At 47.7% G+C, this 14,226-nt stretch overlaps 1 protein-coding gene across 7 annotated transcripts in view; it reads right to left on the bottom strand.

Annotated features, from left to right (window-relative positions):
• Positions 1-4,762, bottom strand: part of PLEKHG4B (pleckstrin homology and RhoGEF domain containing G4B) — a 75,892-nt gene extending 71,130 nt beyond the window's left edge. For all 7 annotated transcript variants that reach the window (XM_081131958.1, XM_081131962.1, XM_081131963.1 and 4 more), the window contains exon 1: positions 4,542-4,762. In XM_081131958.1, coding sequence (XP_080988084.1) covers positions 4,542-4,577 — 36 coding nt within the window. In that variant the 5' untranslated portion in view covers positions 4,578-4,762. The remainder of the gene's footprint in view (positions 1-4,541) is intronic.
• Positions 4,763-14,226: the final 9,464 nt, after the last annotated feature.

The raw sequence follows: 14,226 nt of genomic DNA, 5'->3' as shown, positions 1-14,226 counted from the left end.
GTCTGGCAGCTCCACGGCAGCTCCATGGCAGCTCCATGTTATATGTATTTTAACACAATTTAAAGAGTCACACACTGTATGATTTCATTAACATGAAGTATTCAGAGTAGGTAAAACCACACAGCACATTAGTGCTGGAGAGGGTGGAATAGGGGGAACCTGCTTAATGGGTGTGGGGGTTGACTGTGGGGTGACATAAATGTTCTGGAACTAGATAGAGGTGGTTGCACAGCACTATAAATGTACTAAATGTCACTGAATTGTTTGCTCTAAAATGGTTAATTTTTTGTTATGTGAATTTCACCTCAATAAATTTTTTTAAATTAGTTACAGTACCTTCCAGAAATTGTGCTAAGATCTTTTTTCCTCATTTGTTGCTATTGCTCTCTATCCCTAACAACCCTTGCACATGCTTTTATTTAATGTTGTGCTTTGGGGACAGGTTACATTAGTCTCTGAGGCTAAGTCAGTACATGTCACTGGCACTGTGAGTCTCTGTGCCACAGTCAGGGATGTTAGAGTCTCTGGACACACAAATGTCAGTTTGAGAACTAAATGCTCACTCCTCTGCCTAATGTGGCACTCTACGCTAAGTGCTTGCTCCAATGAGGTTTTCTTTAGTCTCTGAATAATCCAGAAGAAAAGCTCTGAGACCCTGGAACCAAGTGGAGTACATGGCCTATTGATTCGGGCACTTCTACAAAACATTTCTTTTTAAAAAACAGATGATTATTTTGTTAGAAATAGTACATAATTGCAGTTGTAATTCCTCTTCTCAGTTGATATCTTTGAGTATAAAAATGCCTTGAAAATAACTTCAGTGAATATTTTTCCTTAAGTGATTTGACAAAAAATTGAAACTCAATTCTTTTTACCTCTTATTTGTAGGAAAATCTCTCTCTACAGAATCACAAAATAGCCCCTGACATTTTTCAAGTACTGCAGACACTGTTCTAAGCACACTGTAATGCTGTTATCACCCCCATTCTAAAGACAGTGAGGTGAGGGGCTGGCATGCCACCCACTCATGGGAAAACCAGGACTGAACCCAGGCACCCTCACCCGCAGCCCCACCTTCACCCCAGCTGCACAGCCTACATCCCAAACACCAAGCCACTACCTCTGTGTCACACAGCTCTTTGTCTCATTGTAGCAGGGACAGAGTCAAGAGCTCTCAGAAACTCATTTCAACTCCTTCACTAGCCAGGCAAAGTCACCTGATGGCCCACAGCTAATTACAGGTCAGAGTTTCTACCAAGCCAAACCACATCTCTTCTACTTGACAATGAAAGGAGGGGTCCTCCTCCTGGCTGCCCTTTGCACTCACTTGAAATTAATTCAGGCATTTCTTTTCTGCTCTGTTCACCATCATCCCCTCCCCCAAAACACACACACGAAGCACATTCATTATGTCACACCAGAGTTTATTGAGCCTTTCTCTGTAATTGTCTTCGGTCTGCTTTGACTGTATCCCACTTAGACAAACAAGGTTTCCCAGAATGAGCTATGCCCTGGCTGCTCCCTCAGATTCCACAGGGCAGGCTCTGCTTCTGTGTGGCCCACAGAAGGTTGGGATTGGGAAGGGGAATGAAAGTGGGCTTTAGGAAAAGAGGGGAGGGTCACCATCATGTGACACCTACTGTGTGCCATGCACAATTCCAGGCACCAGAGACACAAGGGGAACCTGAAACAAAGCCTGGAGAGACAAGCAATCAAGGAGAGCCAGACACAGGTGATTTAAGTTTAGACCCTCGTATGGAGGAAACCCAAATATGGAGAAACCAAACAGGAAAGGGGCTGGGAGTGTGTGAGGGTGATGCCTACCAGGACTGGGGGGGTCCCTGGGTCAGGGGGCTGTAAGCAGGTGAGACCTCTAGGAGAGGTACACATATTTATTACCTTGCTGACTTGATTAATTCTAGTGCAGAAGTTCAAATTAATTAATTCCTAACTGTTGTCGCATTAGATTCAACCCTGTTTCTAGGTCTCAGAAACATAAGTAGCCTTTTTGTTTGTTTTGTTTTTATTAATCCTCATCAGAGGATATTTTTTCCATTGATTTTTAGAGAGAGTGAAAGGGAGGGAGGGGGACAGAGAGAGAGAAACATGGATGAGAGAGAAACATCAATTGGTTGCTTCTCGCACAAGCCCCAACCGGGGTAGGGATCAAACCTGCAACCCAGGTAGTGCCCTTGACTGGGAATTGCACCAGCAACCCTTCAGGGCAGATGCTCTAACCACTTAGGAACACTGGCCAGGGCAGAAACATAAGTAGTTTTAAAGTGATGTAAAAGAAATTCAACACAAAGTATCTTTTGCACAATCTGAGTTTCTCAGTGTTGGGGAAAATTCTATAAGGTCAGACGCTTGTCTAAAAGCATCTGAAAGCTGTTTTTGAGAATTTGGGCCCAGATGTGAACAGAGACACCTGAAGACACCTGGAAAAGTGACCCAGATATTAGGACAGGGGTAGCATTCGACTTGGGGACATTTATCTAAATGATGAACTGGGTTTCCTTTCCAGATGCATCTACGCATCCATTTTTAAATTAGACCCTATGGTGCTCCAAGAGGTACGTGGGCCATGTGTTATTTCTACACACTATGCACAGACTGAAGCTCGGAGAGGCTGAACTACCAACCCAAAGGCTGACAGCTAATAAAGGGTGGATGCAGGTACACATCCAATCTCTAAGACGACAGGCCTGTTCTCTGGGCACCAGGTTGGGGTCTGGTGCCTCTTCCCCACTCCACGGGCACCTGCCCTCCTGGCCCCTTGTAGGGTAATTAGCAAAGGCGGGATGCCTTCTCCTCACAGGACCACAGAATCCCCAGGCACCCCAGGATTAACAGAGGATCGCTCAGCCCACCTTCTGCAACCTGACCTCCCTCACCCCAGTCTCCTCTCTTGACTTCTCACCCCTCAGACGTGTGCTGGGCTCATTCTCCTCAGCTGGACCAGTGAGCCTGGGCCAAGGGATGCAGGTGAAGAAGCCTTAATCCCCAGGCCCCTCACCCCCACCCCCCTCTATTAGGGGCTAGCAGGATCTATGTGACGGGTATTTTTATTCAAGCATAAAGAGAAGACACATTCATTTTGTGTGCAAGGAGGGAGGCAGCGGCATGTGAACTGGGCTTGAATGATTCTCTTAAAAAACCACTGAGATCTGGGAACCTGGGAGCGGGCTCCTATGTTGGGTTGGATAATTCAACCGGTGAATACACATCGCAACGCAAATTCAGGGCCGACTTCATTTCCTTAGCTTTTACAAGTATTCATGTGAGACCACCACTGTGAACTAACATGCCACAGACACAAAGTCCTTAATTTCACCAAGGCCACTTCACACTAGACCCATCCGTCCGGGACCCTCTAGTGGAATAAGAGGTGAGGACTGTCCCGCTAACCACAGGTTACCTGGCACCCAGGCCCACCACCCACTGGGAAGGTCAGGGCTCTGCTTTCTGCGGCCCATCTGGACAGCCCACTTTGCTCCCAACCCAGGCCTCCTTGCACATGGGCCTCCTAGACCCAGCACAGCGAGATCAAAACGCGGTGCCACCTCAGAAGCAAAAGTGGGTTTGTTACCCCGGTGGCAGATGCCCAGCTCCTCAGATAGGATCTCATGGTGAATGGAAACCTGTAGCTGTTAAACATCTCAGCCTTTGAGTATGTTTCACTGAGAGCAAGCATCCTGCATAATAAAGTGGCCTCCAAAGTTCCTCCTGACGCGGAGACCCTGTGGATGGGAGGCAGCCTGGGGAAACGGAGGCCGAACCTCACTTCTGTCCACTTCCAAACCTCTCTCCACGAAGCTGAGGCGCTCATCCGCTCCCTGGCCGCTCCGGGTTAGCACAACCATTTCGTAAGGTATTAATTACGCACAGTTTCAACTACCTGTAACTTAATTTTGAATTATATGTTTTAATTGTTAATTAGACACCCGAAAAGTACCAACTAAACTTTTTAAGTAAAAACGCTGCTGGGAAACAAGAGTGGAGCGAATGTGATTGCTCCACCGAAACACTTCAATCTAGTTCCACAGGAAAAAGGGAAGGACAAACCCCGTACACTCTGCGCATTTCCCACGAAGCAATACGAAGCAGCTTCCATCCCGTTTTCCCAAATCTGAAATGGCTCTCTTTGCTCATTATTTAAATCAATGTTTATTATTTAAATCAACGGGGTTCCGACCCAGAAGCCAATCCCGGGATTTCCCTCAGTGAGAGCTCCGCGCCTCGGCGCCGCGGGTCGCAGGTCGGTTCCACCGGGTCCGAGCTGACGAGGAGCCGAGGGGCAGCCTCCTCCTCGGCGACGACTCCGCAAGCGCCGCCGGTCTTACCTCTCCTCGCTCCGTACTCCCCGCAGACCCCCGGAACGCGAATCTGTCTCGGAAAGCCTATTTTCCTCATAAATATTCATGAGGTTAAGGGGAAAGTTCGCTAAACTCTGCCGAAGACGCGCGGGTCCAGGCTTCCTCGCCCGGCTGCCGCGGCGGCGCCCGGGACCCTCTCCCCCACCCCCGCCGCAGGGCCCCTACCTGGGCGCTGGAGCCCCGGTCCGCGCTGAGAGCCATGGCGGTGCCGCCTTTGTCCCGCCTCAGGGGCCCGCGTCCCCGCGGAGGCCGCAGCCTGCAGCAGGGGCGTGAGAAGGACCCGCAGTCCGGCCGGCGGACCCTGCCCGGCCGCGCCCCCACCCGGAGCGGCGGCGGAAGCCGTGGGCGGACCCCGAGGGCGGAACCTGACCTCGCGCGGGGTCCCCTAGGCGGGGGCGGGGCCTCGGGGGGGCTCCCCGTCAGGGGCGGGGTCTTACACAGCCCCCACCCGCCCGGCTCCCGGGAGGGGCGGGGTCTCAACTCAGGGGCTCCCGGGAGGGGCGGGGTCTCACCTCGCGGGCTCCCAGGAGGGGGCGGGGTCTCAACTCAGGGGCTCCCAGGAGGGGGCGGGGTCTCAACTCAGGGGCTCCCAGGAGGGGGCGGGGTCTCAACTCAGGGGCTCCCGGGAGGGGCGGGGTCTCACCTCGCGGGCTCCCAGGAGGGGGCGGGGTCTCAACTCAGGGGCTCCCAGGAGGGGGCGGGGTCTCAACTCAGGGGCTCCCAGGAGGGGGCGGGGTCTCAACTCAGGGGCTCCCGGGAGGGGCGGGGTCTCACCTCGCGGGCTCCCAGGAGGGGGCGGGGTCTCAACTCAGGGGCTCCCAGGAGGGGCGGGGTCTCAACTCAGGGGCTCCCGGGAGGGGCGGGGTCTCACCTTGCGGAGGCTCCCGGGAGGGGCGGGGGGCGGAGTCTAATTCCTGCCCCCCTGGGGCTTGCGGGCGGGAGTGGGGTCCTCCCGCACCGGGAGCGCCAGGGCCCGGACCCCGCGCTCTCACCTGGGCGGGGCCCGTCGCGGCGCCTCCCTCTTGGAGCTGGAGCGGCGGTGGCGTTTGCTTTTACTTTGTTCTCCAGAAGCCTCCGGGACTTGGGGTCTCTGATGTTCGCTGGTGTAGATGGACTAGTGAAGGCAGTTGGACCCCTGATCTCCACCGGTACAGATAAAGTGAACTTCGATTTCTGCCAGTGTAGACAGACCGGCCTTCCCTTCCAGTCCAAGTGAGCACATTGCTTACTGGGATTCTCTCTTGAGCCCTCTGGGCCTTGTCACAGAATAAGGGGCTTGAGCAGGAGCTCACCTTCCCTTCTTTGGGGAGTCGGGCACCCGGAGAGTTGAACAGGCTCCCACCAGGTTTGCAATTCTAATGCCTTGGTTTATAGACAACCTCCAAAAAACACAGTGTCTCCCAGACCCCAGTGAAATACGACTTCCCCATAGCTAGGCGACTTGTAGGGTTTTGGTGGAGCACATTCCCTGAGCACCTGCTGTGCACTGGGAGTGCAGCCAGGGTCCCAGGTGGATCTGCCTCCTCTAGGGTCTCTCTCAGCAGAGCTGGCACATCTTCAGGTTTCTCACGCTGCTGTGTCCTGACTGGAAACTTGGACACAGGCTCACCCACCCACTGCAGGACAAACGTGCTCATTAAGGGATAAAGTTCAGTTGTTCAGAGAAAGGAGCTGTGCTGGAGCTGAAACCTCTTGGCCACAGGTTACAGAGGGAATGACCGTAAGAGTGGCAGCCGTGAGCTCCGGCATCCTCCCTCAGGACGGCCTTTTTTAATTCCTCTTGTTGTTCCTGGAACCTCCAGCCACCACCCCCGACTGAGCCCAAGCTGAGTCCACCAGTCTGAGTGCTGGGAATCTGGGTGTTACTCCTGTCTGCACCTCCCCGAGGCCCCCAAGCATCCCTGCCTTGTTCTTCTCTCACCTGCTCTCCCAATGGGAGTCCTGGCCACACTGCTCTAGGAATAGGAGCCAGGCTTCATAAACCTGTGTGGTCCCAAAGCACCAGCCAGGACAGAACTGGGAATGTTAGCACAACTCCAGAGCAGATGGCTTTCCCCCTCATCAGCTGCTCCAGGATCCAGAAGCTGACCTCAGGGGAGGTTGACAGTGACCCTAATGCCTGGTCAAGGTACAGTCCTGGACACTCGTTATTACTGGAGAATTTGGGGCCTACAGGTGAAGCCTGTCCCACCACATCTTTGTTGTGCAGAGGAAAGCTGGACCTGCACAGGGCAAGCCCAGGAATCTTCTGTGTGTTGTCTCCAGTCACAATATCTAGGGATCTGGTTCCTTCCTTGCTGTGTATCCATAAAGTCAGTGATGTTTTCTAAGAAGTTTTTCCCAGAACTTGGACAATTGAGATGCTTTCATTTATTCAAAAGGTACTTACTAATCACCTACTTTTGGACAGTCTCTGCACAGCCCCTGTCAGGGCCCTAGAGGGTCTGACATTCCAATGGAGGGAGACAAAAGATAAACCAATGAACAGATAACATAAATATGGATAAAGCAGATGGTCAAGGCAGAGAAGACTGTGCAGGGACCAGACCAGAAGAAAGTGAGGGAGCTGCCTGTGCAAAACCTAGGGCTGGGAGAGGATCTGGTGTGCTTGGAGAAGGCTGGTGCACATGGGAGCATGGTGAATGAGGGCTATGTGAAGTAGACAAGGTTGGAAAGGCTGCAGGGAAAAGTAGGTCATGGTGATGGGTTCTGTTTTATTCTGAGTGTTGTGGGAAACCACTGTGGAGAGAGTTTGGAAAGGAAGTGACACTATCTGATTTACATTCCAAATATCTCACCCTGTCTGCAGTATGGAGACCACAGATGGTGGAGGCAGGGAGACCAGTCAGGAAGCAACTGCCACAATCTTGGTGAGAGTGATAGGGCTGGATCAAAGTGGGGATGACAGAGGTTGTGAGAAATGGTCAAAGCCGGATATACTTAGAAGCAGAGAGGGCTGAGAGGACTTGCTGACAGCTGGCTGTGGAGAGTAAGGGAAAGAGAAGCCAAAGAGGACACTGAGAGGCATTTCAAATTAGCTGAGCACAACGCATGTCCACTACCTCTGCCCTTCTGGATGCAGAACCTGGAGATTGCAAAGCTACATGCCCCGGGTCCCTTGCATCTGAGATCACAGATGTGCCTGGTTTTGCTAAGACATGCACCACATAAGATGTGGAAGGAGCCACAGGAAGCAGTGGCTGTCACAGAAAATTAGTGGTGGATGTTTTTGGCTTGTGTGGGGCACTTCAGGTCCTGTCCTGGCAGCAGTGGTGCTGAGTGGAAGGGAGCAGGGCAGTGGGAATTTTCCTAGCACAGTCCTACGGCATGGTCAGGTGTTTCTCCAGAGTGTTGATGTTTCTGGCGGTTCCTTGTTACCGCCCCTCCCACAGGTGCTATAATCTACCTAATATCTTCTACTACATCCCTTACTGCATAAATTAGCTACAGTGGATTCTGCTGTCTGCACGTGAGAATCAGCACCAAGACAGCAAGTCAAAGATTCAGGGACTGATTGGCAGGTGGAAGTCGGTGCCACTTACTGAGGTGGGAGAGACTGGGGGAAAAGCAGATTTTGGAAGAGAAGACATATTAACATTGAAATACCTGTTAGACCTGTAAAGTGGACCAGTCACTGAATGAGCTTGGTGTTGCAAGGAGAGGTCAGGTTGGAAATACAGATCTGGAAGCATCTATACATAGGTGCATTTAGAGATGAAGAAATTGAATGTTCAAACAGAAGGGAAAAGGGACCAGGACCGAACTGGGGAACATGCCAACACTTAGCGTAGATGGGCCTCCCTCACAAACTCTTCCAAAAAAAATTGAAGGGGAGGGAACACTTCCTAACTAAATCTATGAGGCCAGCATTACCCTGATACCAAAGCCAGATAAAGACACAAGAAAACGACAGGCCCCTAGCCCTGATGAATACAGATGCAAAAATCCTCAACAAAAATTCAACAAATGGATTCCAACAGCATATTAGGAAGATTACTCACCATGAACAAATGAGATTTATCCTAGGAATGCAAAGGTAATTCAACATAAGAAAGCAAACCAATGTAATATTTTTCAGTAACCAAATGATGGGGGGGAATGATCATCTCAATAGATACAGAAAAGGCATTTCAAAATTCCACACCCTTTCATGATAAAAGCACTCAGAAAACTAGGATTAGAGAGAAAATTCTTTAACATGATAAACAGTATTTATGGAAAACAGACAGTCAACATTATAAACAATGATGAAAGACTGAAAGCTTTCTCCTTAAGATCAGGAACAAGACAAGGGTGCCTGCTTTCACCACTGCTATTCAACATTGTACTGAAAGTTCTAGCCAGAGCTGTTAGAGGCAATAGAAAGAAAGAAAAGGCATTCAAGTTGGAAAGAAAGGGGTAAAACTATCTCCATTCACAGTGACATTATCCTATACATAGAAAATGCCAAAGAATCCACCAAAAAGTTACTAGAGCTGATTGATGAATTTAGCAAAGTTACAGAGCACAAGATCAACACACACGAGTCAGTAGTGTTTCTGTGCAGCAGTGATGAGCAATTCAAAAAATTTAAGAAAATAAATTTAACGCTTAAGAACAAATCTAATCAAGGACGTGAAAGACTTGCATGCTGAAAACTACAAAACGTTGCTGAAAGAAAAATTTAAAGGCTTAAATTAGATGGGAAGGCATGGTGTTCATGGATAGGAAGACTAAACATTGTGAAGATGTCAATATTACCTAGAGTGATCTACAGATTCAACACAATTCCTATCAAAATTCCAACAGCCTTTTCTACAGAAATTAAAAAGATGATTCTCAAGTTCACTTGGAATTGCAGGGGGCCCCTAATAGCAAAAACAATCTTGAAAAAAAGAACCAGGTTGGAGGACTCATGCAACCTGAATTCAAAACTTACTGTAAAACTACAGCAATTAAAAGTGTGGTTGTGGCATAAGGACAGAGACAGAAACCAATGGAAGAGAACAGAAAGCCCAGGAATAAACCCTCACATATATGGTCAAATGATTTTCAACAAGCGTTCCAAGGACATTCAGTGGGGAAAAGACAGTCTTTTCAACAAATGGTTGTGGGAAAACTGGATACCCACATGCAAAACAATGAAGTTGGACCCTTACTTTATACCATATACAAAATTTAACTAAAAAGGGGTCAGAGAACTAATGTAAGTGCTAAAGCTATAAAATTCTTAGGAAAAAAAATCACAGGGATAAAATCTTCATATCCTTGGATTTGGCAGTGGTTTCTTAGATATGAAACCAAAAGCACATGCAACAGAAAAAATACATAAACTGGACTTCATCAAAATTAAAAAACTTTTATACATTAAAGGATTCTATTGAGAAAGTGAAAAGACAATCCACAGAATAGGGCCAATTATTTTTGAGTCATATATTCAACAAGGGATTAAAATCCAGAATATATAAAGAACTTCTAAAACTCAACAACAGAGACAAACAATCCAATAAGACAATGGGCAAAGGACTGAAATTGATATTTCTTCAAAGAAGATCTACAGATGGCCAACAAGCTCATGAAAAGATGTTCAACATCATTAGTCACTGGGAAATGTAAATCAAAACCACAATGAGATACCACCTCACCCCCACTAGGATGGCTATAATAAAAGGAGGGAAATAATAAGTGCAAGTGAGGATATGGAGAAATTGGAATCCTCCTACATTGCTCTTGGGTATATAAAATGGTTCAATCTCTGTAGAAAACAGTTTTTCATTTCTTCAAAAACTACTATGTAACCAAGCAATTCCATTCCCACATGTGTCCCCAAGAGAAGTGAACATATAAAGTCACACAGAAACTTGTACACAAATGTTCACAGTAGCACTGTTTATAATCACCCAAAGGTGGAAACAATGCAGTGTATATCCCCAGATGAACAAATAAACAAAAGTGGTGCATCCATACGATGGAATGTTACTTAGCCACAGGAAGGAATGAAGTTCTGACACATGCTATGACATGGATGAGCCTTAAAAACATTTTGCCAACTCAAAGAAACCAGTCACAAAAGGCACATATTTATATGATTCTATTTATATGAAATATCTAGAATAGATAAATCCATAGAGATAGAAAATAAATGATTGTTTGCCAAGGGCTGGGAACAGGGCCGGATGGGTAGTGAGTGCCTGATGGATACAAGGCTTCCTTTTGGGGTGATGAAAATGATGGTGCTAGATAGTGATGATGGTTACAGAACATTGTGAATGTACTAAACACCACTGAATTGTACACCTCAAAATGGTTAAAATGGTGAATTTCATGCTATGTAAATTTTTCCTCTATAAAAATAAATTGCATATAGATTGAAGAACTAAATATAAAAAGAAAAATCTTAAAACTTAAAAAAAAGATCATTATAAAGTTGGGATAGGGAAGTATTTAATAAATGAGATGCACAAAGCCCAGACTATGAATAAAATGATTGATATATTTGAGTACATTAAAATTTCATACTGCTGGGTGATAAATTTTAAAGGTGAGCCACAAAATGGAAAATGTTTGAAGTCTTACAGGCAATTAATGGCCAGATTCTAGAATATCTAAAGAGTTCCTAAAAACTAACAACAAAAGAGCCTAATGGGATATTCAGCAAAGGTTATGAATTGGCATTTCAAAAGACTACACTGAAATGATCAATAAACAAAAAATGTTCTCTTTCCAGTAATTAAAAAAAAAAAAGCAAGTGCAAACAAGTTCTCATTTTAAACCTGTAATTTGGAAAAGTATTTAAGGCCTAAAAATATTTAAAGTTAAAGGAATTTTTATAAAATATAATATAAAGCTAAAATACATAACAGTTTAAAATATTAGGCCTAAAAATCCCAAGTGTTTGCTGTTTCCTGAGAGCGTTGGTGGATGTGGCCATGAAACTTCGCATTTATCAAGTCTCCTTAAGGGACACACCTGAGAGGGACACCTGCAATGGTGCGGGGGACTCACAGAGTCTTCACTACAGCACTGTGAGGGCCTCGTATCAGAGGCACCCTAAATGTCCATCAACTTGGGAACGGAAAAGCGAATTGTGACACTTACTTGAAGAAGCACAGCAGGTAAAAAAAAAAAAAAAAAAAAATGAACCCAGAGAAGCCTCCAAGACAATGGTGAGCAAAAAACACCCTGCAAGTTACACAAAAGAATCAGAACGGTGTCGTGTAATTTCGGTAAGCCCAAGAAGTCCCCCAAATTCTCTGGCTTGTTTATCAACACATGCTCATACTCTTAAAGCATAAAAATCGTGCATGGAAGGACAACACCCAGAGGTTTATCTCAAGAGCCCTCCGTGTTCACGTCTGGAGAGATCCGGCTGCGGGTGAGCGGCGCGCAATGATCCAGGTGCGGGAAATTTGCACCGGTTCCCAGTGGGAGCTGCCAAAGGCTGGCCTCAGGCTCCAGCTGCTTTTCAGCTTCTCATTTTTATTCTGGTCTACATTCGCTCCCGCTTCTACTTTAAGTTTTAATCAGTTTGTTTTAACCAGAGATTATAATGGGAAATATAATGGCACAGACAGCAATTGGTTGTTCTGGGGAGGACACGATGGATCGAGATGGATCGAGCGCCTGTCAAATGAGGCTGCCAGGAGGTAGCTGCGTGGAATCCGAGCGGGACTTGGTGGCTTCCTAGCTGCCCGATCGAGAGGCGGGGCCAACCCCACCCTGGTCCAGCCTTCTTCAGATCCCTTTCCTCCCAGATCCCATCCATCCTGGGAATTTTTAACTGTTCCCCTCCCAAGACAAAGGAAATGCGGCGAGCAGCAAGCAAAGGAAGTGTGTTGGGGAATGAGTGTGAATGCTGCGCACCCGTTACCACCGCACCAGAGCAGCCGGGAGGTTGGCCTCCCAGAGAAGCAACAAGGAGATGAGGGCGACACCTGTGCGCTGCGCACCTGCTGCCCCTAGGTCAGAGCTCAGGCCCCCACGGAGGGAACGGGCACCCAGGCCCAGCGGGATGGACACAAGGCACCCTGGGACCGCAAAGGGCCAGTGTGGCTGCGCGCGGGGAGATGGGGGCTGGGGACGGGCGTGTCGGGCTGGGCTGTCCTTGGGGAGATGACCTGTCTGTCTGTGGCAGGAAGAGGAGGTATCTGGGAATGGCAGTCCTTGTGACAGGACTGTGAGACTCTGGCAGGCTGTGGGCCACAGCTGCTGCCTGGCTTTTACTTTTGGAGCATTTAGGTTCCCTTGATGAGCATTTAGAAGTCTTAAAGAGAAATTCTGAGCATTGGTGATGCAAATTTGTTGTGAACTCTGTCCTTATTTCCTTTTTCATAGAATATTTTGTTTTCATATTTTTCATTTCACACATACCACTTAAATTTAAAACTGGCTTATTCATTTCATTTTTTAAATCCTTTGTTGTTCTAGTAGGTTACAGTACAGAACATAACAACAAAATATTCACTTTCCGGAGGAATGTTCCCACAGTTTACAAAACGTCAGAAAGCACCTCTGACAATCAAATAGGGGCCTCCAACGCTCATGGACCCAGCAGCACAGAGGTGCAGGGATCTCGGACCTGGGGTCTGGCCTTGGCCCTGGCCCAGTGCTGGCCCCTGACACCGTTCATGGGTCACTGATCACATTGCATGTTAGATGAGAGGGTTCGTATCCCTGAGAACCCCTTTCACACAGCATACACGGAGCCCAGAGAGGAAGCCTTTATGTCCTGGGTTACCCAGTTCTGCTTGTTTAAAAACCACTTAAATGTGTGCTCAGTACGGACAAAGTAGGGAAAAAGATGACAAGCTAACCCCTGTCTGAAGCAGCTAACGTTTCACTAATACACAGCAAGAGGGGCACCTGTTTAAAACTTTTGCTGTGATGTTTAAATGATTGTTCTCAAACTATTGATATTTCAAATTTAAATATTAAAACTAAGACCAATGAGATAAAAAATTTTAATATGACAAAAAGTTTTAACATGTTAACTTGCTAATTCTTCTGAGAAACAAAAATGAACTATATCCCTCAATCACTAGCAGTACAGTCATGGATCATATGAATTAAAATTATTTTCAGTTCAGAAATAGTTAAAACCAAGTATTAGGAAAAGGTTTAGAAAAGCCACCTTTTCTTGTCCTACACACCCATGGTCCCTCCAGGGAGCTCAGTGGGAGATGGGGAGCAGTCTGCTGTGGCTGCCCACACCGATTCCATTATATGCAGGATTTCACCCTGACAGAATTGGGCAGCAGAACACAAAGGGAGACTCAGGCCCTGCCCGCCCTGGAATGTGAGTTATTTCAGAGCAGGGCCTCTGTGTCTCAGCCCATGGGGGAGACCTGCCTGGAGGACAGAGAGGCCTGTGTAAATGAAAACTATGCTGTAGGCTCAGATGCTGCAAGCCCGGGCCAGGGCACATCAGCCAGGTCTGAGGGCTCTGAAGAGCAGAGACAGGCGATGACCCACCTACCACTCCTACAGAAGTTTGTTTACTGAGTTGCTAAAAGTCAGGTCTGAGTTGCCGATCCTACCAGCTTTGCTGCCTTCAGTGGAGCATGAGGGGGAGGAAACAACTGGAAGGGCTCACAGAGCCTGCAGACAAGCCACACCGTGCCACGGGGACTTCACACAGGCTGTTTCTGCTGTTCAGAGGCGCTCTCCCCACCCATCCCCTTACCAGCTGCAGATCTCAGCTGAAGCCCTCTGCAAAGCACCCCCCCCCCCCAACCAGCCTGCTGCAGTGGCACTGGCACTGGTGTAATTTTGCACATTAATTCTGTGGTTGTCTGACTAATGTCTGCGTCCCCCATTAGGGCTTTGGCTTCAGGATGGCAGCACCCATCTTCCCTCCCCAAATCCCAAGCAC

The sequence above is a fragment of the Miniopterus schreibersii genome, assembly GCF_964146895.1.
Source record: "Miniopterus schreibersii genome assembly, chromosome: 3".
Taxonomy (NCBI): domain Eukaryota; kingdom Metazoa; phylum Chordata; class Mammalia; order Chiroptera; family Miniopteridae; genus Miniopterus; species Miniopterus schreibersii.
This window is presented reverse-complemented; position numbering and strand designations above follow the sequence as displayed.